The sequence below is a fragment of the Pantherophis guttatus genome, chromosome 1, assembly GCF_059756535.1.
Source record: "Pantherophis guttatus breed Tessera chromosome 1, ASM5975653v1, whole genome shotgun sequence".
Taxonomy (NCBI): domain Eukaryota; kingdom Metazoa; phylum Chordata; class Lepidosauria; order Squamata; family Colubridae; genus Pantherophis; species Pantherophis guttatus.
In genome coordinates, this window is record NC_142063.1 from 216585881 (window position 1) to 216611456 (window position 25576).

The 25576-nt window shown below is 39.0% G+C and overlaps 1 protein-coding gene across 2 annotated transcripts in view; it reads right to left on the reverse strand.

Moving 5' to 3' along the window:
* TRAPPC12 (trafficking protein particle complex subunit 12) overlaps positions 1 to 25576 on the reverse strand; it is a 75535-nt gene that overhangs the window by 20687 nt on the left and 29272 nt on the right. For both annotated transcript variants that reach the window (XM_034432026.3, XM_034432025.3), the window contains exons 7-8: positions 17960 to 18072; positions 6531 to 6603 (exon numbers count right to left, since the gene is read on the reverse strand). In XM_034432026.3, the coding sequence (XP_034287917.2) occupies positions 6531 to 6603; positions 17960 to 18072 (186 nt within the window). The remainder of the gene's footprint in view (positions 1 to 6530; positions 6604 to 17959; positions 18073 to 25576) is intronic.

Consider the following 25576-nt stretch of genomic DNA (forward strand, 5'->3'; position numbering starts at 1 on the left):
GTGTTTATTATGTTGCAAAATGAACACTATGATAAAAAGGATTTTAACATGTCCAGGGCTCCAATTCTTAAGTGCGCTTAGGAAATTCCACCTATTTCAGTTAAATTTGCTTTTTAAAATTAATATATAGAATCAGGTCACAAATCTGATTGCTTTCAGAGTCGGTAATGATATTCCTAAACTTGGTTTTGTCTGTTATAATGGAATAGGATTGCAAAAAGGGCTGTGGAAAAGAATAGTTAGAACTGCAGTGAAACAAGCATTACTTTTTTTTTTACTTGATATGGACTATTTTGTTACTTGCTTTACAACCCTTTTTATATGCATTATCCAAGACTAGCAGAAATGTATTTATTCTGATTGATTCAAAAGTACGCTTTATCTTTAGAGCTCATGTAAATATGGACAATTTTGAAAATATATTCTCCAATGTACTGGTAAGTAACAATTTAAAACAAAACAATGACTTTTGTCCAATCACACTACAAAACAAACAAACAAACTGCAAGCCAATAGAAATGCAGACCTCTGCTCATGCCTCTACAGAAGTCACCAAGATTAACACTGGTGGGAGTTACATAAAGGAAGTACAAAACATGTTTTTTTACCAGAGCAAACCTTTGGGATGTGTGATAATAATTGAAAAAACTCTGTCCTCACAAATTAGTAAAATGTACGATAAAAATGTAAAAGCAAGAAATAATATATTGTTTAGCTTTAATTGAAAAAACTGCCATTTTATATAAGAACAAATAAATATCATTTGCAGTTCTTAATTTAGGCTGTATTTGTCCAATCCTCTTCTGTATTTTTTTAAAAAATGTGGGTATGAGAGAGGAAGGAAGGAAGGAAGGAAGGAAGGAAGGAAGGAAGGAAGGAAGGAAGGAAGGAAGGAAAGGAAGGAAGGGGTGAGGGAGGGAGGGAGGAAGGAAGGAAAGAACGAGGGAGGAAGGAAAGAAAGAAAGAAGGAAGAAGGGAGGGAGGGAGGGAGGGAGGGAAGGAAAGCTGCCAAGAAAATGGTGCAGTGCTAAATCTTTTTCTTCCCACTGAACGGAGAATGAGATGCAATTCTCTTTTTTACTGAGGAGAGGCAACGCCACAAGCGGGTTTCTGCAACACCTACTCAGACCAGCAATAGTGACATTATGCTGCAGATCTAATCCCATAAAAAACCGAGGCTGTTTTCAGTCATAGTTCGCAAAACAAAAACATAAAGGCTTCCTTCAGTGAAGTTCACAAACAAACAAAAACATAGACAGAAAGTTCCCTGTAGCTCAGAAGTGCAGCTGAGCCCCTTGCAGGGAGAAGATCTGATTGCCCTTCTCAGGAAGAGATGCCATCAGTCCTTACAAGTGTCCTCTGGGCAACATTAGGCAGACAGACAGCTGTAATGCCGCTGCACTCCAAGCGCCTAACAGCCACTCACAGATGCTTGAAGCTCTCTCTCTCTCTTTCTCTCTCTCCCCGGCTTCCACTGGCTGCCTTTCATCCCCGGCCATGCCAAGCTCTGCTCAATTTAGCAAAGCAGCTGTGGCGAAGGAGAGCGTGAACAGAAACAGAAGCATCTCAAACAAAGGATAAGGGCCACCGGATGTCTTTCCTTCACGTGCTGACTTCTAGGTGACTTGGGCTGCATGATCCATAATTCTAATCAATGGGATGTTGCAGGAATACAGTCCACTATATAGCAATAGCACTTAGACTTATATACCGCTTCACAGTGCTTTACAGCCCTCTCTAAGCAGTTTACAGAGTCAGCATATTGCCCCCAACAATCTGGGTCCTCATTTTACCCACCTCGGAAGGATGGAAGGCTGAGTCAACCTTGAGCCTGGTGAGATTCGATTTGCCAAACTGCTGGCAGCCAGTGATCAGCAGAAGTAGCCTGCAGTACTGCACTCTAACCACTGCACCACCACGGCTCTTTATAGAGAGGGAAAGACTGGCCTAAAGCTCAGGGGTCAGTCAGAAAATACTCCCAGCAAATTTGGGTAGAGATAGTGAAGTGGTGGGATGGGAGAGACTCCAGATTTAATGATCTCCCTTTTTGCCAAGGAGACTTGGTAGCTTTGTGGGAATTTTAGAATGTACATAGCTCACTATCTCTTTAAAACTGCATCTCTCAAGCTAGCAAGCTTTATCTAGCTGACTGTTGTTTTTACCTCAAATTCTGTATCATGGAGCCTTGCTCCCTTCTCCAATTTCAGATAAATAGCAGCTAGCTGCAATTATTTGGTGAATATGGCTATTGTCAGAATCACTCTCCTAATAATTGGCTCATATATTCTAGGAGGGTAGAAGAGGGTAATTTTTACTTTAGGCCCTTTTAGCACTGCTGCAGCATTGCTATTTTGTAAACCACGAGAAGTGGAAATAAAACTGTCATTCCATATAACTCTTATTATAGAAGTCTACTCTACATAACAATCTCAAGATAATTGTATATTGTGGCAAGATATATTTGCTCATAAAAAAAGGACTGCAATCATGCATATATTTACCAAGAGTAAATCCCACAGAGTTTACTGAGACTTTCTTTGGCGTAGACATGCTATAGTGGATGGTGCTATCAACCTCATTTGAGATGATGAGATCCATTTCCCTAGCAAGACTTTATAGGATTGTAGCTCTCAGTCAGCAAAGGTCACCCTGTCTTAAGCTGTTTTCAAAATATCTGGTCACCACAGTTCCATCATCAGAGTATTCATCACCTTTACATTCCCCCCCCCCCCGTATTAGTGCTATTGCATTCTGCTGATAAAACAAAATAAGCATATTTCCCATTCCTGCTAATTCCAAAGCAATTCCAGGTTGCTAGATAAGTGGTACTTTTTATTTTTTCTAACCAGTTTCTATCAGCATGATTTTCACAAGATATAAGATTTCTAATTGTGGAGCAGGTACATTATGAAGTGCTTCATTTCTCTTTTCTTTTACTGCAGTTCTCTTTTATCTTCTTTAGTGTCTTTTAGTCAAAGTTCCCCCTTTTCTGATTTTGAACCCTTAATTTTTCAGTGTTATATGAACATTACACTGACTATATTTGATCATTGCTTCTGAGGGATTTTTTTTAAATATATAGTTTGGTGAGTCACTGATTGTAATTCAATAAATTTAAGCTTGAATCTTGCCAACCAACTGGAATGTTGGGGAAAAAAATGGTGCAGCAGGAAGAGAAAAAACAAGTTCTACAATGGCAAACAGAAGAACAAGCCCTAAAATGGCCCTGGTTCAGCTATGGACTGAAGAGAAAAATCTAGAAAAATTCCTCCATATAATCTGGGAAAGGGCAGTAATTTGGAAAATCACTACTTGCTCTGTTCTCCTCCCTCCTAATCACATGACCCATTGTGGTAACAAGATGAAACATATACACAAACATGAGCGAGAGCAGAAAAACATCCACAAAAACTTTTACTGTTTTACATGGAGGCGGGGGGGGGGGGGGCGGGAAAGGTGCTCATTGACACCAGGTACTCAACTCACCAGCTGGCCACAAAACCCTCACTTCCTGCAGTCTAATCATGAGGAATAGCTGTCCAGAATACAAGTAGGGAATCTCATGATAACTCCTTTATCCAGAAAAACTGCACAAGCCAAAATGATTGCAACTGGGCAATAAGTTTAGCTAAATCACTTGATACTAAATTGACAGCTTTTAAAAAAGCAGGTGAAAGAGCTATAAAGAGGAAAGAAGAAATGAAAGAAGTTAAGAAAATGGAAAGCTCTGTAAAATAAGTGTCTGGCGATGTAAAATGAATTAATGGCAAAGTGGAAATTTTGGAAAGGAAGTCAGAATTTATAGACAGGGAGTTAGAAAGAAAGCTAGATAATTTCGCTGTTTTGGAATTAAGAAAGAAGAAACTTTCTTTGAGATTTACAGCATTTCCAGAAAATTCTAGTGAAAATATTAGAAGAAAAGGTTATTAAAGCCTTAGCAAACTTTTTGGACCGGAATGAGGAAGATTCAGGGGCAGAAATTGATAAAATATATAAAATAAATACAAGAGTTGCAAAAATAAGAAATGTTCTAAAGGATGTCCTGGTGCCCTTTGTCAGGAAGAAGTTAAGAAATCAAGTTTTCAAGCAGCATTTTAATACAATACTGAAGACTGATAATACATATATATTATATACTGAAATAAATTCCTGTTAGAATTTTGAGTGAGAAAAGAGTATTCTCTTTAGGAAAGGATTCCATTTCAATGGGACAAAATAGAAGGTGTGATTTTACTTTTAAACAGCAGAGGTTTCAACTGAAGCATAATGAAAAATAAAACACACTGATTTACTTAGATGCAAAAAAGGCTTTTGACACTTTGAACTGGGCTTTCTTGTTCAAAGTTCTGAAAGATATGCACTTTGAAGACAATTTTATAAAATGGTAAGATCAATTTATACTTCACAGAAAGCACAAATAATTATTAATAGAAATCTAACGAAGCCTTGTGATACAAAAAAGGAAAAATACAGGGATGCTCAATCTCTTTTCTCTTGTTTATTTTGGTTCCTTTAAAGAAAATTGAAATATTAATGGGAAAACTAATAGAGTTTGGTGCATCAGAAGTTTTTAAAATCAACATACATGAGACAAAAATTATTATTTATATTATTTGTATCCTGCCTTTATTATTTTTATAAATAACTCAATGTAGCAAACATGCACAATACTCCTTCCTCCTCCTATTTTCCTCACAGTAACCCTGTGAGGTGGGTTGGATTGAGAGAGTGAGTGACTAGATCAAGATCACCCATCTGGCTTTCATGGCATTGGTGGGACTTGAACTCACAGTCCCATGCTTTCTAACCTAGTGGCCACAACCACTAGACACAATTAGCTAAGAAAACTGGTTAAGAAAAACCAGAAAAATAGAAGAATTGATGAATAAAATGGGTTTAAAATTGAGAAGAAAGTAAAATATTTGGGAATAATTGTATGTTATTTCAAAATAACAATTAAATGGAGTGAAGTTAAAAACCCATGTTAAGATGAAAGAAAATACAATTGTCATTGTCAGATGGCATTTCTGTGATAAAAATGAATGTGTTGCTTAGAATCCTTTTGTTTTAGATAATACCTGTTTTCCTAACTGTGCACCATTTATACAGTGACAAAAGGTTACATCTAAATTTGTGTGATAGGGCAAAGAACGTACAAGTTAATTATAAGGTGTTATAAGATGCAGAGGAAAGAGGAGGAGCATGTCTATGCAATTTAAAATTGTATTTTGCAGTTTGCAGTTTGGTTTGGATGAAAACGTGAGTATTGCTGAGAAATAGAAGGCTGTTGGAGTTAGAAGCATACCACCTGAGATTTGGGTGGCATGGATATCTGTAGTATAATAAAAGTTAAGGTTAATGTGGATTTTAAAAATCATTATGTTAGACGTGCCACATTGAGAATATGGAATAGATACAAACCAGAGGTGGGTTTCAGCAGGTTCTGACTAGTTCTGGAGAACCGGTAGGGGAAGTTTTGAGTAGTTCGGAGAACAGGAAGTAAAAATTCTGACTGGCCCCGCCCCCATCTATTCTCTGCCTCCCAAGCCCCAGCTGATCGGGAGGAAATGAGGATTTTACAGTATCCTTCCTCTGGATTAGGGAGGGAATGGAGATTTTATAGTATCCTTCCCCTGCCATGCCCACCAAGCCACACCCACAGAACCAATAGTAAAAAATTTTGAAACCCATCACTGATACAAACCCAGTTTGTGCCCCCAAACACTTCTGCAGCTCTTAGCACAAGAAGCATTTATGGATGAGAAATTATTGGCAAACATAAATAGCTAACTTATTGTGAGATGTTAGACTGAGTCCCTAACACATGTCACATAGCAAGGCAAGCTAAGATTCTTATAAAATGAACTGAGCAATAACTGCAGATATTTAAATATAGGATAAAAATATCGGGGAGAGAACGGGAGGAAAGAGAAGGAGGCTACTAGAATGTTTTTCCCTATCCACCCGCCCCTTTTTTCCCCCCTTTTGTTCTGACTTTTTAAATTTCTTTAAAATCATATTTTCACTTCAGGCTTTGCTCTAAAAAAAAGTTTATGTGTACATTTGTTTTTGCTATTTTTGTTGTTTGTTTTACCTAATTAACAAAAAATAAAACCAGGAAAAAAATAGCAGGCACTAACTTATCAGAAGACACCTTTTAGTTTAAACAAGATCCTCCAATTCCAGGAAGAACTTTTGGGAGATAATACGCTAGACTTTTTAAAAGACTGAACACACCTTTGGCTCATTTTATTGTAACCTGCTGTCATGTTTTTTCTAACAATAAACCTGTCACTCTAAAATAGAACCCATCGTTATATAAAATTAAAATAATACAATTAAAAGGCAAATCTGTGAAACGAATTTTAGCAGAGTGCAAGTGCATGGTTTCAAACACTGAACAAGCTACAGAAACGACAATAGCATTGCTTCTGAGCAATCTTATAAGAGCTTCTGACCATTTCTGAGCAAGTGATAGAAACACCTTATGGAAAACACTCTATGGAAAAAAAGCTTTAGAGGATACCTACCTTGCCTGCTCTCCTGTGTAATGTTGGTCATGCTTCCATCTTCTGCTAAACCATGTTCCAAGTTGTCTAAAATCTGCAGTGAATAGACAACCAGTGCTCAGTTTTAAAACTCTAGTGAGGAAATTGAATTTATATTTTACCAACAAAGAAATAAAGGAAGACTAGTATAGATCTATTTCAATCTATTTAGCTCTTGTCAGCTAGCCATAACCTTATTTGGGTAGACCAGGTTGCCCTGATAGACAGGTTTCACCGGAAAAACACTCTAGTGAGGAAACAGTGCCCACATTAAGCTCAAACAGCTGCATTTATCACATTCAGGAGATCAAAAAAGAGTCACAAGGGCATGTTACAGAACGGATCTATCAGCATTAGTACGATTAATCAGAGTGAAAATGCAAGGATATTTTATATTGCAATGCAGGCAATCCCTGAGTTAAAAATGAGTTACATTCCTAAGTTTCTCTTTAACTCAAATTTGTACTTAAGTTGGAACTCGTACTTACAAATGGACTATTACTAAAAATGGTGGATAACGTTCTCCTTTGAGCCAATGAACCACTGAATGTTTTCATGAACAGCTGAAAAAAGGCTTTATATATTATATATTTATATTAAAAATGTGCAGCTTCAGTGTTCATGAACACATTGAGGGGCATCAGCAGTTTGTCGACAGGAGAAGGAAAACACTGCCATTTTTAGTAATAGATAGCTTGTTCATAAGTTGTTTATAAGTTAACCCAGTTCTTAACTCAGGGACTGCCGATATTTAATTCCAGAATGGAAATAAAATGAAAGACATATATGCTTTAAACCAAGGATCAAATACTGTGTATTTTTTAAAAAAGAAATGGTTGGTTTATGCAAAAATAAGACAGTAGATTAACAGAATTATGCTAATTTGTTTTGATTACAATGTTGTGAATTAACAAATGAAGCATTGTCCAGTGGCAGTGGCTATCTGTTGAAGAGTTTTCTTAGCCCGCATGGAACTGGAGTAACATGAAGATTTTAGAATGCATGTGTAATAGCTGCATTTAGCTTCGACGATCACAAATTGTTGTAAGACTGAATAAAAGCACAGTACTTTGACTACTTAGATGGTTTCAAAGCATTGTCCAGTGGTGAGGAAACATAGTCCATTCTTAGCCTAGCCTACTCCCAGAAGCATTGCGGAGACAACAGAATACAGTAAGTGCCTTTTGGACTTAGAGATGCTATCAGCTATGCCTACTGTAAATGGTTCTCCAAGACTGACTGGAGGTGGGAGCAGTGCTACTTCTGGAATTCAGAGCTTCTGATAGTTTATTATCCGCTGCTCTTTTCTCCTTGCCAATCAGTGATTAGCTGCCCAAACCAGTCGGTTATTTTATCATCTTCAGGAGTGCAACCTGCACAATCACATCATTTCAAATAGGCAAGAAGGACCAGTTAGCAGAAATTCAGCATGGGTACTTGCATGGGTACTCAATCCATTTCTTGACCCATGACAATCCATTTCTTGGAGTATTCCAGACGAATACTCATTTTTAATTCACAACACAAGTTATGGACAAGTTATTAGACATTTGCCACTGCATGCCATTTGCTGTGGAGAAGATGGGAGATCAGAGAAGCAACTATCCAGCAAGCTAATGTAAGGAAATATAGCCATTAGATAGCAGCAGTGCATGTTTAAGAAAGGGAAGAAGTTCCATCTAAAGGGAAAGTATCTTGTCTTATTCCTCCACAGTCTTCCCAGTCAAAATGCCAATTTTTGGAGTACAGTTCGAACAATTCTGAAACCAAGACTTCTACTTTGTTAGAGACATAGACAGAAAGACAGACAATGTAATCTCTATATGTAGTCAGGGGTTGCCAACTAGACAATTATATCTATGTCTATATCTATGTCTATATATTTATGTATCTACATATATAAAATAGATATTTATATATCTATTTTCTTTTAAAACAAAGAACACTACAAAGCCCATTGGTAGCCAGTACATATGGGAAGAGAGAATACTGCCTTTAAGGCTTCCCATCAGTCATGATATTGAGGGATGATGGGCATAACTTAGAAGATAATAAGAGCTATCTAGGCCGGTCATCATGATCAGCCCTATTGTCAATGAATTTCTCTAAATCTGACTTTTGATGATTTCATGAAAACAGCCACAATCAGATGTGCCCAAGTTTGAGCCAGGAGTGACTCTGCTTAATTTTTTGAGATCAGCCAAGTCGGGCTGGTGCTGCCTGGTTTCTGTTTAAAACCTCCTCACTGCAGTGGCCATCACTACATCTGACAGAAATCAATTCTGAAGTCATGCATTACACAGAACAATGCTTTCGTTCATTGATCCTGTATCTGCTCATGTTTAGCTTCAATATAGAACCTGAACTTCTAACACTGTGTGAAAGAAAAAAAATCTTATCCACTTTTCCACGCCACACATGATTTTAAATGCCTCTTCCATATCACCTCTTCCATTATTTTTCTCAAATGGGAACTCCCCAAGTCTACTTTTTTAAAAATTTGTTTGGTCTTTTCTACATATACATCTATAATAACTTTTCAAAAATGCAGTAATAATAAAGTGAATTAAATGCAAAAGAGGAGAGTATTCTTTTGTTTATGCTTTAAAAACTCAAGGTTGATTAAAAAGTGTCCTTGTAACGGACAAACAAGGAAAATGAACGGCGTAATGAAGAAGAAATATTTACTGTGTTTCTCATGTCCACTGTAAAGCTGGGTGACTGGATAATCCATAAAACTATTAAATGCAGGGAATAAAATTACCTCGCCACACCACTGTCTAAAATCTTTGGCGAAAGAGGAAGAAAATAGAGACGGAGGAAGTTGCATTTTGTGGAAGGCAGGAGCTCTGAAGGTTAATAAGCAGAATGTTTCCTCAGCTCCTGGTAGCTGACATTAATTGAAGATGCCTTCTGTTCATATTGCATTTATTTTACCAAGGAGTTCTGGCCCTTGCCACAATAATGTGCAACCAGTTGCTATGTGTACAAAACTTGTTTTCTTTATGGGGAAAAATGCAATCTAACAATGCTTCAAACTAGTGGAAGTAGAAAAGGAAGAGATTTTTTTCGAAATTTTTCCTTGCCATTCCCATACTACTATATCCATTCTTCTGGAACATCCCCACAATTCTAGAATAGATTTTGATATCATAAGGAAGAGGATTTAATGTTGCTACCCCTGTTACTTACCCATGAATTAGAATCCAGTCAGGAGTCACCTCAACTAAAATCAATGAAATAAATAAAGCGTTTACACTGACTCCTTGGGTAAGTTTCTTCAAATGTTTTTATCTAGCTAGTAATACTTTGGATTTGGCAAATTTAGGGGGCTCATTCTTAGCTAAATCAAAATTCCTTCTACTCTGCAAAGCTTGTTTATAACTTTTCTGATTAAAACAAAATCCACATGCAGCAAAATAAAGATGGTGCACAAGCCATTTATCTCTAATAAAAAATAGATTATATCCATTCTACTCTGCTGCCCCGAATGCTCTCATATCTGAAGTCACCATTGTGGCATACTCTCAAAGAAGATTGCATGGGATTTATTAAAGTACTGCTTATAATTTAATTAGCTAATAATTTCTGCTGATCAGGACATATAGGCACTGAGTTTCTGTGCTAATCTCTCTGATTGCCAAGATTATTGATACCGTAGCTTCCAATCAAGAGCACTGCAAGTTCTTTCTTTCTAGGCATGTTCATTCAACTTAACTTAGTATATAGTGCCATCAAAGAATCACCTTCATGTTATTTTATTTTAGATAAATATGACATGAGCAAAAGGCTTGCCTCTGTTCAAAGAATGCAGTCTAAAATTCAACGGCATTGATTCTTTGTTCCTTATTGGGAAAGAATTTAACAACGTGAGTCAGTGTTTGAAAGAAGGGAGGGGTTTGGTCCCATATAGATCTTTCCAGAGGCAGTCCCACATGAGGGACTTATGTTTTTTGAGGTAGTGTGACCTTGGCTCAGTTGTGGTAGAACTGGAGAAGCAAAGGCTCAAGTATGGACTTATCAAGAGATAAGGAAAGGTATTCAGATTTATGTTTTGGAAGCTCCTCAAGTTAAGTCCTCAAAGATGAAAAACCAGTGAAGGTTCTGAAGGACAAAAGACAACAATAACTTGGATAATAAAATTCCATACTGTGTTATGAGCATGCAAAAAACCAAAGCCTGAGGGTACACGATAGGTTCTGTGGATTCTGACCAATGAAAGTCTGATAATTTAATGTTTTAACAGATGATAAAGTTAAGGTGCCTTTGAGCCTCACTGCATCCGTGAATTTTTTTAGCAGTGTCATGAAAGTGGTTTGCTACTGCCATCTTCCAGGATATGTTTTTTACTTCCCTGTCTGTCTTTTTAACAATGACATCATCAACAATTTAAAAGATAGCCTCCAAACCCTGTTCACAAATAGATACATATATTTCCACAGCACCTAGAAAAATTGAGGAATGGGATGAAAAGAGTTATCTTGTGTATTATGTCATTGGGAATAATTCTCTTCACTTTCCCGAGGTACTCTGAATGACCAGGTATGTCTTTTCCATTGAAATTCCAGTCAAATTCCAAGAACAGGGATCCAGGCACACCTTTTCTTACTGTGTGATAGAACCATAGTCGATTACCATGAAATGATATTCTAATATTAAAAAGTGAAAGTGAAATTAAAAGATTGGCATCACCTTTAGATGGGCATCTAAACATGGTAAATTTTAAATTTTATGGATTTGGGGTTTTAAATTTGGGTAGCCAATGATTTAATTCTTTTAATTATCTTAACTTTTGCATTTGTATGTTTTTTAATCTTGGCTGTTCACCGCCCTGAGTCCCTTCCGGGAGAAGGGCGGTATACAAATTAAATTAATAAAATAAATAAATAAATGGTGCACATAAGCCTGGTATCATTTTAGAGGTGGCATTTGCCAATCCTCGAAGAGAAGCAATACCTCCTCTCTTTTAAAAGTATTTGTTTTAACAATCAAACATTAAAATTTGTTGCTTGATTAAGCAACTAAAAGGTGCTCCTGATTAAAGTGTTTTTAAGGTAATTAACCAACTCACTAAATGACTAAACACTACAGCTGTAATTCAAGTATATGCAATCTAGAAGTATAGGATTGTCTTACCATTGGCTTGATAATCTTACAGAGAGTACCAATTATACTTCAAATGATTATGCTGACTATGCCTCTTTAATGTGGCAGGGAAAAGGACAATCTAATCTATGCTCCACAAACAGACTATTTTAAACCAACTGTTATTCACCTAAAGACTGTTTGTTCTTTTGGAAGCAGGAATCATGTGCCACAATAATCCCTGCAAGACCGAAATCAATTCATGGTTTCTGCTTTTACATTCCTTTCTTCCACTCTTCAACATCTCTCCAGCTGAATGCCTGCTAGACTATACTCCAGCCCAATACCAGTCTTTAAGTGATCCCAGCTAGATTTAGGAATACATTTTTCACAAAAGTGAACTAGAGAAAAAAAAATTAACATCTAAGCTTCAGCTTTGGCTAGCTAGAAGACAATCTCCTACTAAGCTGGCTCTCCAGGACAAAAATATATTGATTTATGTTAGGAAGAGCAGTGGTCCAAATGAAAAATAAACAACAAAACCAAAGTAAAAGACCTAAATCCCCAAGTGGCTCTACTAAAGGCTATGCGATACTTTTTTCTTCCCCCGGAGATTATTGTCTAGGTAAAGCCTATAGCTAAATACTTAATGGAAAGAATGCAGACATTTTCTCTTAAATCTACAGGCAAAGCTTTACATTTTACGAGACAAAAATGGATGCTAAGAAAACTTTAAAGAAAACAATAAGAAGGATATGCTACAAGTTAGTACTAGTATATAAACAGATTTAAAATATAAAATGCAAAGTATATTCCACAGAAAGCAATCGTTTTAGCATACTCTGGCACAAAGTGTACCCCAAAGAAGCCAAAATCTGAACATATAATTGGTAAAAACATTAAAGTCAACAGAGTACTTTTTCTGCATGGCCCCCAAAACAAAACAAAAAAATGTAGTCAACAAGACATCTGGATCACAAGACGCTGTGAGAACTAAAGCAGCATAAATTACAATAAGGAGATTGCAGAGAAACTAAATATATTGAGTGAATATGTTTATATACCCAGCATTATACTTGTGAAAGATGTAGGCTAAATACTCATGCTTTGCACAATTATTGCTCTGGGATGATATATGAAATCAACAAAAGGAAAGCAAAGACAAATGTCTAGTGCTTATAGAATAAGGATCAGCAAATCATCTGCAAAGTCTAACTGAGGATAACAAGCTTTTACAAGGGTTCAGCAGACTGAACTTGCTTACTTGATTTTCTGATGATGAGAAGAAATGATGCGGCTTCTCTACCATCCTTTCTAATCATCCCTTATCTTCTAATGAGATCACTAATAATAAAGGCTGAAACCTTCTGGAAGGCAGGAAGCTATGATTCTCAAACCAGACAGCACTGTTATATAAACATGCAAAGAAAGAGAGGTGAAATATTTGTTGATTTGGGAAGGCAGGAAAGAAAAACCTTAGGATTTAAATCCTGGAGCAATATATACAATATATGCCACATACATACATACATACATACATACATGCATGCATACACACACACACACACACACACACACACACACACACACACACACACACACACTATCTGTCTGTCTGCCTCTCTGTCTATCTAATGCCACATATATACACACACACCTTGACTGCTGTGAACTGCAACAGGCACACACATATATATATATGACTTCATCCTTCCTTGCATTGAAATTATTTATCTAGCCACATTAATCTGTGAAGTGCCTGTTCTTAGCGAGCTACAAAATATGGAGCAGCATTTCCAGTGAGATGGGATTTATTTTCATGCTTGGGAGTGAAGTCTGACACTATTTTAGGGTGAGAAAAAACAGGCTTAATGACACAATGGCATCAAGGACACATTCTCAGACCACATCCATCCCATGCCTCATCCTGAAACAGAAGCCCAGAGAGACATTATTTCTATGGAGATTCTCAGTCATCCATGTCATGGTTGTCCTAAAAGTGCTTTTCAAAAGGCAAGTGGACTTTCTTGGTTTTTTTCCCCCCTTTGAAAACATTTCTCATCCCAAGAGTTGACATTTTGGACAGAGGGGATCACTAGTTTGAAAGAGGGGTCAAAAAAGCCACCTATGTTAAAACTGAACAGAGGGGAAGGGACATGACACCACCTATCTCCTGTTTACAATGCAGTTCTTTCAGCAGTCCCAAAAAGGTTCCATACCCAACTGCACTCTGTTTCAGGTGACCCTGAGGGTAGATAAATCTCCATGTGGGCTCAATGACTCTTCAGAGTGCTAACAACAAGATGATAGCAAAGAATATAAATCTTTCCATTCCCCACCATTCAGTCAGAACTGAAGAAGCTTCTTAGATGAGAAGTGAAATGTTTTCAAAGGGAAAAAAAACCCTAGGAAAGCCCAGTTGCCTTTTGAAAAGCACCTCTGGGACAGAGAGGTGGTAGCTTTCAGACTCATGTTTTGGATAGGCAGACGGTCTCTGTTCATGCCTCCACATCCAAGTGGGGTAACCAATGGCTTCCTCTCCACTTGGTTCTAGCGGGTGGGTGGAATTATTGAACAACAGCTATTGTCTTCCTCGTATCTCTGCTTGAGGAGAGAGAAAGGCCCAACACAAGATTAAAGTAACAGGGAAGGCCTTTGCCAGGTCTCTCTGTCTGAGCAAAATGGACAGAGTCTGGCTTTTATAACCAATTGTCATGAGGGGAAAACTGAAACTGAAAAAGATATTCTGTATATTTATAAGAATATATCTGCCAACAGCTCTAGCACCCAGATCTTGTGATAGTTCTGGAGCCCACAACAACAAGGTCAGAGCAGACTCACTAAGCAGCATTTGTTGCTAGGGCTGTTGCAAGTGCTGCTGATTCAGGCAGCTCTCCTAAAGAGAAAATTCCTCCTTCGTGGCCTCGGGAACTGATCTCTTGATTCTCCTGTGTCTGATTTTTTTACAGAACGCATTTGGTCAGCTTCATCTTCTCTTCTCTCTCTGCCAACCCACACACCAGCAAGAACAATAAGGACATACAGAAATACAGTATGTTTTCTTCTTCCCGTGCCTAGCGTGTCACGCTTTAAAAATTAAACACTCTCTCTGAACTCTCTTGCAAAATTGCTCCTCACAATTAAAAAAAAATCTCTCTCACACACGAAAATAAAACCAATAAACACAGCTTCCCCGTAAATATTCAGCATTCTTCTACCAACAACACCTTAATAATTAGAAAAGCATCCCTGAAGGCCACTGAATATGTCCCTGAACTCCTGAATAAAATAAAAGCTCTGCTGTTTTCCTCCACAGCAGAGTGTAGCAGTTTTCTTCCCAAACGAGAAAAGCTGGGGAGAAAAACTCAGAAGAAAGTCCCCAGCACCTTATTTGCAGCACCCTAATATTTATGTTTCTTGAAATCTGGTGGAAAAAAAATGGTTGATTTGCAGTTATCCAATTCTAATTTCTTTTCCTCAAAGGAGGAAGAAACGAGAGCAGGAGGCCTCTAGGAAGGGGAAGCCGCTCTTATTTCCACCCTCAACATAACCCCCAAATCCACAAAAAACATCTCAGATCTTTTTGCTATTTTTTTAAAAAAATTCAGTCGCATAAGGAAGAGAGCAGATCGGAGGGTTTAAGAGATGGAACTGAGAGTGGTTTGTCTCTCTCAGTCTCCCCACTCTCACAGACGCTCTGATAAATTTGAAAATCCTAGCAAAAAATCTGCCGCCCCCTCCACTTTCAGAGACATCGTTGTTTCTGTGGTAGCACCTCAATATTTTTATTGGTTAAGGAAATGAACTATACACACATGCGCACGCACACAAACACACACCGCAAAGCTTCCCAACCTTCTCCAGAAATCCAATCTGAAAGAGGTATAGCAGCCCTCCATCCATTACTTAGCCTAGAACAAACCACTAATTACTCCCAGAGCAGCAAAGAAATAGCTGACTGGCCTAGGATAAAAGGATTGCATTGACCTTCTGAGTCCCTAAATAGTCCATGGGTTCAGTAAAAATTATCAGCCAGAAAGGAGAGGACCACTCATGCTTCCAGTAGCAAGGATGGGTAGTCCTCGACTTAGAACTATTCCTTTAATGACTGTTCAAAGTTACAATGGCATTGAAAAAAGTGACCTATAACTGCTTTTCTTACAACCATTGCAATATCCCGTGGGCATGCAATCAAAATCTGGATGCTTGGCAACTGGCATGTATTTATGACAGTTGCAGTGCCCCAGATCATGTGATAATTTTTGTGAACTCCTGATGAGCGAAGTCAACAATTCACTTAACAACCTTGTTACTAATGTAACAACTGCAGTGATTCACTTAACAATTGTGGTAAGAAAGCTCGTAAAATGGGGCAAAACTCACTTAACAACTGTCTTGCTTAGCAATGGAAATTATGGGTGCAATTGTGGTCGTAATTTGAGGACTGTAGTTGAACTTGAAAGTACCCTGAAGAGAAATGCTGATGATCATCTAAAACATTCTGTATGCCTTGGAACTGGGGTAGCTTGGAGATTGTCCAGAAAGACAACCCTTTTGTGCCCTCTTTTGTCATATGTGCTAATAAATGGGAGTCCTCAGCAGGGACTGTCTTTCTGCACACATTGGAGAGGCAGATTTCAACCAAACTGGACAATTTCCAAGCTACCCCAGTTCGAAGGCATATAGAATGTTCTAGGTGATCATCAGCATCCTAAAGTGTACTCAGTAACGAGTAACTGGCATTCTGTGCAGTTCCTGTAGTGATGGTGACACGCAGCAGCAATGTGTCTGATACATAAGCATATGTGCAGCTGCATTTTGTTGTAGCTGAAGTTCCTTTAACGGCAGCCTCAATGTACAATGACCATCCTTACTGCTCCCACTCTGAGAAAGGCCACCCCTAGTGCTGTACTAGCTATACAGGCCCTTCACTTGCTCCCAGAGCAGGAGACCAGGAGAACCCCAAACCTAAGATCTTGCTCCTCAAGGAGGAGCATAACCATATCCAAAGGCAAAGTTGATATAAACCTGAAACTGGCGGATTTCTGAATTAAGAGCTCTTCCATCTTGGACTGAATCGATGTCTCTTCACCAGGATTTAACAACCTCTAGGACCGTGATGGTGAACCTATGGCACGCGTGCCACAGGTGGCACGCGGAGCCATATTAGTAGGCATGCCAGCTCAGCTCTGGGGCGCATGTGCGTGTCGGCCAGCTGATTTTCGGGCCTTCTGGGCCCACCAGAAGTAGGGAAACAGGCTGTTTCCTGCCTCTGGAGGGCCTGGGAGTGTGTGTGTGGGGAAGGCCCGTTTTTCTTTCTTACCTGGCTCCAGATCCTCTCTGTGTATCTGGGAAGGGCGAAAACAGCCTTTCCCACTCCCTTGGAGGCCCTACGGAGGCTCAAAGGGCCCATTTCCCCACTCCCGGTGGGACAGGATGTGACGTTTTTTTCCTGTCCCCAGCCTCCAGAGACTCCTAGAGAGGCTCCTAGAGACTCCTAGAGAGGCTCCTAGAGACTCCTAGAGAGGTTCTGGAGGCTGGGGACAGCAAAAAATGTCACTTCCTGTCCTAGAGCAGTGATGGCTAACCTTTTTGCCATCGCGTGCCAGGAGCGGGGGGGGAGGGGATTGCACACACATGCGCGTGGGCACGTGCGCGCACGACCCTCCCCCGCCCCCCCCTCTCCTGGCACGCGATGGCAAAAAGGTTAGCCATCACTGCTCTAGGATTTCTCCAATTTGGTTTAGGGCAGAGATATATAACTAGGCCTCATCTGCATATTGATGACACTTTACCCAAATCAGTGGATGACTTTATCTAACGGCTCTCCTATAAGGAAAACAAGAAATATTGGAGGGGAGTGTTTTTTAATACACTAAAACATCAATGGAAGATTAAAAGAAATGTCCATGATGTGAATAAAGAGGGTGCTAGAAACTCAGATTCATTCAGTGAAATTTACTGTTTGCCATTCTATGTATAGTCCAGAAATCAGGTGAAAACAACATAGAATCACCAGAACTCATATTCTAGTTATCAGCCAGGCTGCAAAGAAAAAGCATTATCACAAGAAGCTAAAAAGACAGCTCCCTTTAGGCTTTCCCCCAAATGTTCAAGTATCATTGCATCATATTTCCATATGTATAGTTGAAATTTGATGTTTGTTCTGAACAAAACCATAAATCAATCTTTTCCAATCTGGGCTCCAATATTTGATTCCCAGAATTCCTCAGTCAACATTTCCAACAATTGAGAATTCTAAGAGTTCAGTCTTAAACATCTGCTTTACCTCAAATACTTCATGGGCTGTGTAAAGAAATATTTACCTTTGTGCAGATTGTTTTCATATTGTGTAGTCTATCAAGTGACTCCTGAGGATTTCCAAGATACTGTTGAAGTTCTGCGTGCAAAATCCTCATGGAAAATGGAACCATGGACCCTAAAATAACAAAATATGTGGATTACTACTTCCCAGCCATCACAATTTCGTTATAATGGCACTTAGAGAGAATCTCTATTTTAATCAGCACGAATTAGGGCAGAATTATTGCATTGCGATTATTCATCAGGTCTTTTTTTGTGGCTGAATGCTGGACTAGGGAAAGGCAGTGAATATAATCTGATTTCAGCAAAGCTCTTGATAAGGTTCCACATGTCATTCTTCCTGACAAGCTATCATAGCGTGATTTGGATGACACTACGGTAAGGTGGTTCACAACAGTTACCTAACTGCACACAGAGAGTCAGAATTAATGATACTATGTTGAGTTGGAATGTTGTAACTAGTGGGGTTCCATAAGGATCAATTCTGAGGCTCAGAAGATGGTATTGAGGGGCTCCTTATTAGTTTTCTGGATGTCATAAAATTGGGGAAGGTCTGGCCAACATCCCAGCATGGTAGTCTAATCTAATAGGACAGAAGACTGGACTGAGAGGGATAAAATCAACAGGGAAGGTCCTTCAACAGGGAGAAATGAAAACTACCACACTTTAGAAAAATACAGCACACATATACAAGATGGGGTACTCATGGCATGGTCAGTGACAAGTTGAACATGAGTCAGCACTGTGAGACAGTTGCTATAAGGGCTGTTGTCACTTGGTGCTGAATTAGCAGGCAGGTGTATCAAAGCCACAAGATGCAATTATTCCTCTCTGTTCAGTGCTGATAAAACCACACATTTACCATGTTTTTCGGACTATAAGATGCTCCGGACTATAAGACGCACCTAGCTTTTGGGGAGGAAAACAAGAAAAATAAATCTGCCTCTGCCTCTCAGCATCCATCCGGTATTCATCTGGCCCGTTCGCCTCGGCCTGTTCGCCGCAGCCATTCACCACAGTCCATTCACCGCCACCCATTTGCCACGGCCCGTTTGCCACGGCCCATTTGCTGCTGCCGCAGCCCATTCTAAAAAAGCTGATTGGCACCACACCAATCCCCTCCCCCCGCCGCAATATTCACTGTATAAGACGCACAGACTTTTCCAACCACTTTTTTTGGGGGGGAAAGTGTGTCTTATACTCCGAAAAATACGGTACATACAAATCTGACAGGTAGCGAAGGTTCAGAAAAGGGCAAACAATGGTAGCATATATAGGGGCTTTTGAAGACATGCCTTATGAAGGCTTACCAAAGACATGATATTCATGTTCAATTCTGATTTTATGGATGCAAAGCAAAATATACAGTAGTTATAAATTTCACATATACATAGTATCTGGACTTCTAGTTCTTCTTGTAATCTATATCAGCATTCTTCAGTCTTTATGGCTTGGTGGCCTGGCCGGGAGGGGTGTGTGGGAAGAGGGGAACCAGACTGTACAAGTGGCAGAACGGCATGCACACATGCAGCTCGATTTATACAGGTTGAGCTATGCTTGTGCGTCAACCTGCCACTCATGCAAGTTGAGCTGCGCGTGCATGTGCGCTGGCCCTCTGCTTGTGCGCCGGCCTGCCGCTCATGCAGCCCAGTTCTGAATGGGCCACAATCCTATAGTGGGCTGCAGCCTGGGGGTTGGGAACTCCTGATCTATTTTATCCTCCAGAATTATTAAGCTCTTGAAATGTATAAGATTCTTTACCGATAAAGTTCACAATTCTTTAGAAACGAAGATAATTTCAGCAATTATGAATTTTCCTCACATCTCTTTCCATTATTTATTTATTTCTTACAGAAAGCTTTTGCAACCAAAATATAAACCTTGAGGCTTAAAAAACAAGCAAAAAATTTTCCTTCATCTAGCTAAAGATTAAGGTTTTAATATCACACCTGTAATAAACTACACATTATTAACTTTGTATTTAGTGAGACTATGGCCTTAGAATATTTATAACAGAGCTTAATTGGATTTACTTACAAGTATGTATATTTTGGAATATTCTAAATGCCACAGCTATTTTAAAGTGTACTGGCGCTTTGATATTTAGGCTAAATCTAATCACCTGCTGACCTCTAATCAATGCTGACTACTTTCCAATTCAATGTTATTCTGGCAAGAATAGCGAAAGGAGAGAGCATTGTTTTTGACTCCACTCTTCCTCAAAGTATAACTGAAATCCCTTCAGAATGATAAAATGCAGGTCACCTTCAAAAGCTCTCCTCTGGGTACCCCTGCCAAGTGGTTAGGCAGGTAACTACAAGGTCTCTACTCTTCTCACTTATGGAAGAGTCTTTAAAAAAAGAAGAAGAGGAGGTCCAGTTGTTTGATACCTGTCATGCTGTTTCCCAGAGGATTTTGCCTCTTTCAACAATTATTTCCCCCAGGAAGGCATGACACTGGCTCACTCTGAAAACATAGGTGGACAGAGGCATTATTTTTCTCCTAGGAATGTTCATTTTGAACACTTTAGCTGCATGATTTTTAACTATCTACCTATTGCTATGATGGCTTCTGTCTTTGCTCCTCTATCTTTTATTAAAAGTGTTTGTGTGTGTTTGTGTGTGTGTGTACCTATGCTGTAATGCTACTTTCTATGTGCAGATTGCTGCTTGGTGGCACATGCAGGTGAGGTATCTCCACAGTGGTTCCTATTCTGAGGAATAATCACTCTTCTGGCACATCAAGTCCCACTATCAGTTGTTTAGATATCCTCTTCAAATCCGTTTGTTTTTTTTATGTTGACCTTTCCCAGTTCTTAACATCCCATGGCATGTTCCTTTTAATTGACTGTTTTTTACAGTGTTTATTTCACTTTTTTATTAAGATTTTTAACAGATTGTTGTAAACCATTCAGGGCATTTGATAATACATAGAAAATCATTACCACTTTCTACTGCCTTTTATTCCTTTATTTAGTTCTGTTAAGCTCAAGTATTTGTAATGTGTCTACTGGAGTTGTGGTGGGTCACATCGACCAACTAATTATCAAATACGAACGTAACACAAAGTGAATGTACTGTATTTAAAAAAAAAAAAAAAAAAGAATATCACTTGAATTACTTGAAGTACATTTACCTTAATTATGTTTCAGAAACAAGTCAGTCAAGATTCAATCCTGCCCGGGATACTGAGACAGCACTGATCTCACAGACTGATAACCTCAGGCAGGCTAATTTATCTTAGTCCTCCTTGATTTTTCAGTGGCCTGCAATAGCATTACTCATGGCATCTTTCTGTCTGGGCTTACTTAGGAGATGTGAGTGGGAGGCACAGAGTTATGATGACGCTTTCCCTGACGCCAGTTCCAGGGAGGACAGAGAGACAGAGCTGGAGGCTCCCCACTGTATGGGGAGCCTAAGGGATCTATTCTCTCCCCACTCTTATTTTACATCTACATGAAGATTCACCTCGTACACCAATTGCACTCCTTTCCAGACTGGTTGATCTTGCTCATATTATTATTATTATTATTACTATTATTACTATTATTATTATTATTATTATTTAAATTTATATACCGCCCTACTCCCAAAGGACTATTGACTGACATGTTAGTAATTTCTGCTTTAACTTACCAGAATACATTCTATATGGGGCTGCTCTTGAAAAGCATTCGGAAGCTACAATTGGTCTAAAATGCAGCAGCACAGACAGTTTAGGTGTTTCTTGTTATGGCCCGCACAACAGCACTGCTCTGTAAGCTGCACTGGCTCCCTGTAGGCTTTTGGGTGAGATTCAAGATGCTCACTGCCACTATAAAGACTTCCATAGCAAACAGCCAGGCTATTTGTGGGGCTACCTTTCTCCCCTCGACTCTGCTTGCCCCACCAGTTCTAGCAGGAAGGGCATGTTCCATATCCTTTCCATTAAACAATGCCATCTTGTGGGATTCTGGAATATTTTTTTCTGTGGCAGTGCCTGCCCTATGGAACAAGATCCCTCCAGAGATTAGGATGGCCCCAACCCTGTTAGCCTTTCATAAGGCATGAAAGAGCAGGCTGTTCCCTCAGGCATTTGGGCCATGTGGTTAGGCGAGCTCTGCTGGTTAATGTTGATTGATGTTATTGTTTATGAATTGGATTGTGTTTGTGGCCTCAGATTGAGTTGGATTTTTGTTAAACAGTTATTATTATCTTTAATCTGCATGTTACCCTGTGATGACTCCCCTGGATGTTTCCCCAGATACCTCTCCAGATGTCAGCTTGGAGGAAGATGAACCAGGTCCAGGCACATCAGGAGGGGAGTTGGTCAATGGCTCCAAGCAGCCGTCTGAGAGTGATTTGACTGAAGCACAGCTGCAGCAGGGCAGCCCTAAGGCTCCAGGTGGGGAAAGCATGTGGCTGTAGCCAATCAGTGATGAGGAAGAGGAACTGCCTTCTGCACTGATCCAAGAACACATAAGGCAGAGAAAAGAAAGGAGCAGCAAAGGTCAGCCAGATTACTCATGAGGAGGCAGCCTCACCCTTCTTGATAGGTCGCACCAGAAGCTGGCATTTTAGCACAGCAGACAGATGGAGACGTTGCTGGGAACAATGTGTTTGTTTTCTTGCTGAGCTTTATTGCCTTGAACTTTGGATCATCTCTCTTTGGCTGCTTCCTTCGCCTTGTGTTGCCTTGTCTTGGAACTTGCCTTTGCCTTGGGAACTTACTTTGGCCTAGTGGATTGGACTTGCCTTTGCCTTGAGGACTAGGGTTGGCTTCATTTGAATAGCCTGTGAAACTTATTGGTGTTGAGCTGGTGCAGCACAGGGAATTGCTGGGGAATACCAATTCAGGCTTGGAAGCCTTAAAAAACACTCCTTACTCTTGAGGGGTGTGTTTGTGTGTGTGTGTGTGTGTGTGTATGCGTTAGTGAGTGGGACAGCACACCCAGAATCACCATGAGAGGTGGACAACCTTATAAATTCTTTCAATATATTAAATAAATAAATGTATCTTTTCCTAATGGGATAGTCTTTTGTAAGAAATTCATTTGGACTAAACACTCATGCTATGTTGCAAAAATAAATGATTCAAAGCAATTATTGTTTACAAAACATTACACATAAATCTGCTATGCAAGAAGTTGGCAAGGAGAAGGTACAGTTGGTCAGCAGCATTCTACCAGCTGATTTTTTCTCTTTCCCAGTAACCTCCATAACTCTCTATGCCCTTTCTCTCCAAAGCGGAAAATGAGCTTCTCTTCTATGCCATCAGATCTGCATTCCCCATTTACTTCATATTTCTATCTTATGGTGTTATGGCAACTCCTTTGTTGTTTTCTCTACCCACAAGCATCTTTTCTTAAACCATTAGTGAATAAAAAGTTTCAATCTATAGACAGATGGATATTCCAGTATGCCACAGATTAAAAAAAACAAAAAACTCAAGAAGACAGTGCTAATACTGATACTGGTTATTAAACAAAGTTAATGATCCTATATGCTGCTTCATGGCAGGCCAACTCATTAGTACAGAGGTTATCATGCAATGGAAATCCATAACCCCATCATAAAGATGTAGCACTAGAGCTAACCCCAAAGCTTCATTTTAAAGTGGTGAATAAAAGTTGGCAGCCGAGCTGTACCACAGTCAACCTCTGACAAAATGAAGCTATTACTTAGTCCATTTTCACTTCTTAGGGTTGAGGTAAGGCATACTATTCACTATTGCAAGCAGAGCAGCAGCTCTGGTTGATACAGGAAAAACAGTATATACATCAGTAATACCCAGGGATCCAAACGCTGGAAAGAGTTTGAATGTGTTCTAAAGAGTAAAGGCACATATGCATCTCTACTTTTGAGTTTGGAAAATGTATCATTTCTCACTCTAATTACATCCTAATTAGGTGAAATGACAATCAGGGCTCCTTATGTTCAACGTTCTTGAAAAATATAGTTAAAATTCAGAAGATAGTGATGATGATTATTTTATATGAAAAGAGACATCTTTGTCAGTTGTATTATAATAGAAAGACATTCATTCTTTCTTTTTTTCATTTAAAAAGACAATTTCATACTAAAAATACACATCTCTCACATTAAAAAACACAAATAAGGTTATCGAAATTTAAATACGGAGACAGACTATGACAGAAAGGCTCCAACAGCAGAATAGAAAAGAAGCCATTCCCCTTAATCTGCTTTCTGCCACATTTTCATAAACGTCTCCTGAGGGTGGAGAACAGATGAAATTCATATTTACAAAGAAGATATAGGCTTTTATCAACTATAGTTAATGTTTACAAATCGCTGAAAGCGTGTCCACACCCAACTGCATTTAAATATTTACATATATTTGTTTGTATTTCAATTTGTTTGTCAGAATCCTAATCTGATTATAAAACCAAAGAAATTAGTTGGCAATTGCAAATAATATTTTATCATTGTGAAACCTCATCTATCTATCTTTTAGATTTTAAGTGAGAACAATAATAAAAATACTACAATGCCTTCACTATTGTACACATCCTGTGGCCTAGAGGTGGAGCTCTTGCCTCACAATCAGGAGGTTGTGTGAGTTCGATCCTAGGAAGAGGCAGATGTAGGGTCTCCTGCTTGGGCAGGGGGTTGGACTAGATGATCTGCAAGGTCCCTTCCAACTCTGTTGATCTGTAAACTATTGTGGTGCTTGCCCTCTGGAAAAATATCTCTGCAGAGGACCCTTTGGCTCTCACTCTGAGGGGATTCTAGAAATCTTTTAAAACTTGGATGTTCTCCCAAGCCTTCAAGTAAAATGCAGTGGAGTTCCTGTTGTTTGTGCTTTTTGTGGGATAGTGTTTTGTCTGCATATATTTCATCATCATCATCATCATCATCATCATCATCATCATCATCATCATCCAGTTCTTTTAAAGTGTTTAGCTGCCCATAATCATTCTGGATGGTCTTTAAAACAAACAAACATACAAAACAACAACCAGAAATCTATGAGGTAAAGCTTTGGGAGTACAAGGGTAAGTAACAGTTTAGTCAAAGGTTCTGGAAGATACATGGTTGTGTGCTATTGTCATGGAGTCTGCAAGGTGCTCGGATGCATGTGTATGAGTCTGAGAGAAAGATGGTGTCTAGTCAGGTTTAAGAACACAAAGACCTCCAGAAGGAGGTCAGCTAAGTTTCAAGGACAGCAAACACGGCTAAGGAAGCAGAAAGACCATGCAGTAATAGGACACTTCCTCTTGCTTCATCAATAAAGACTCATCAACTCTACTGACAAAAAACAATCAAGTGACAGAATCATGGGAAGTGCTGACTCTAAAGTCTTCACAGATTTAAGAGAGCATTCAATCAGAATATCAGTTGAAACAGGAAGATTTTGATTTGTTTCTCTGTGACAGCCCACAATTCTTCTGCCAAGGTGTTTCTTTCACCTTCCTCTGACTGAGAATTAAGGAGCTAGTTTTTCCTGTAGAAAACGAAAATCTACTGAGAAGGTTTTTGCTGGATCCCAAATAATTAAAAGATGTCCTTTAAATAGAATTATTATTTTTGAGCATCTTAATCTATAGAGAAATAGAAAAAAATCCAGGGTAGCTCTAAATATATATAGAAGCATTTAAAATAGTTAAACATTAAATGAAG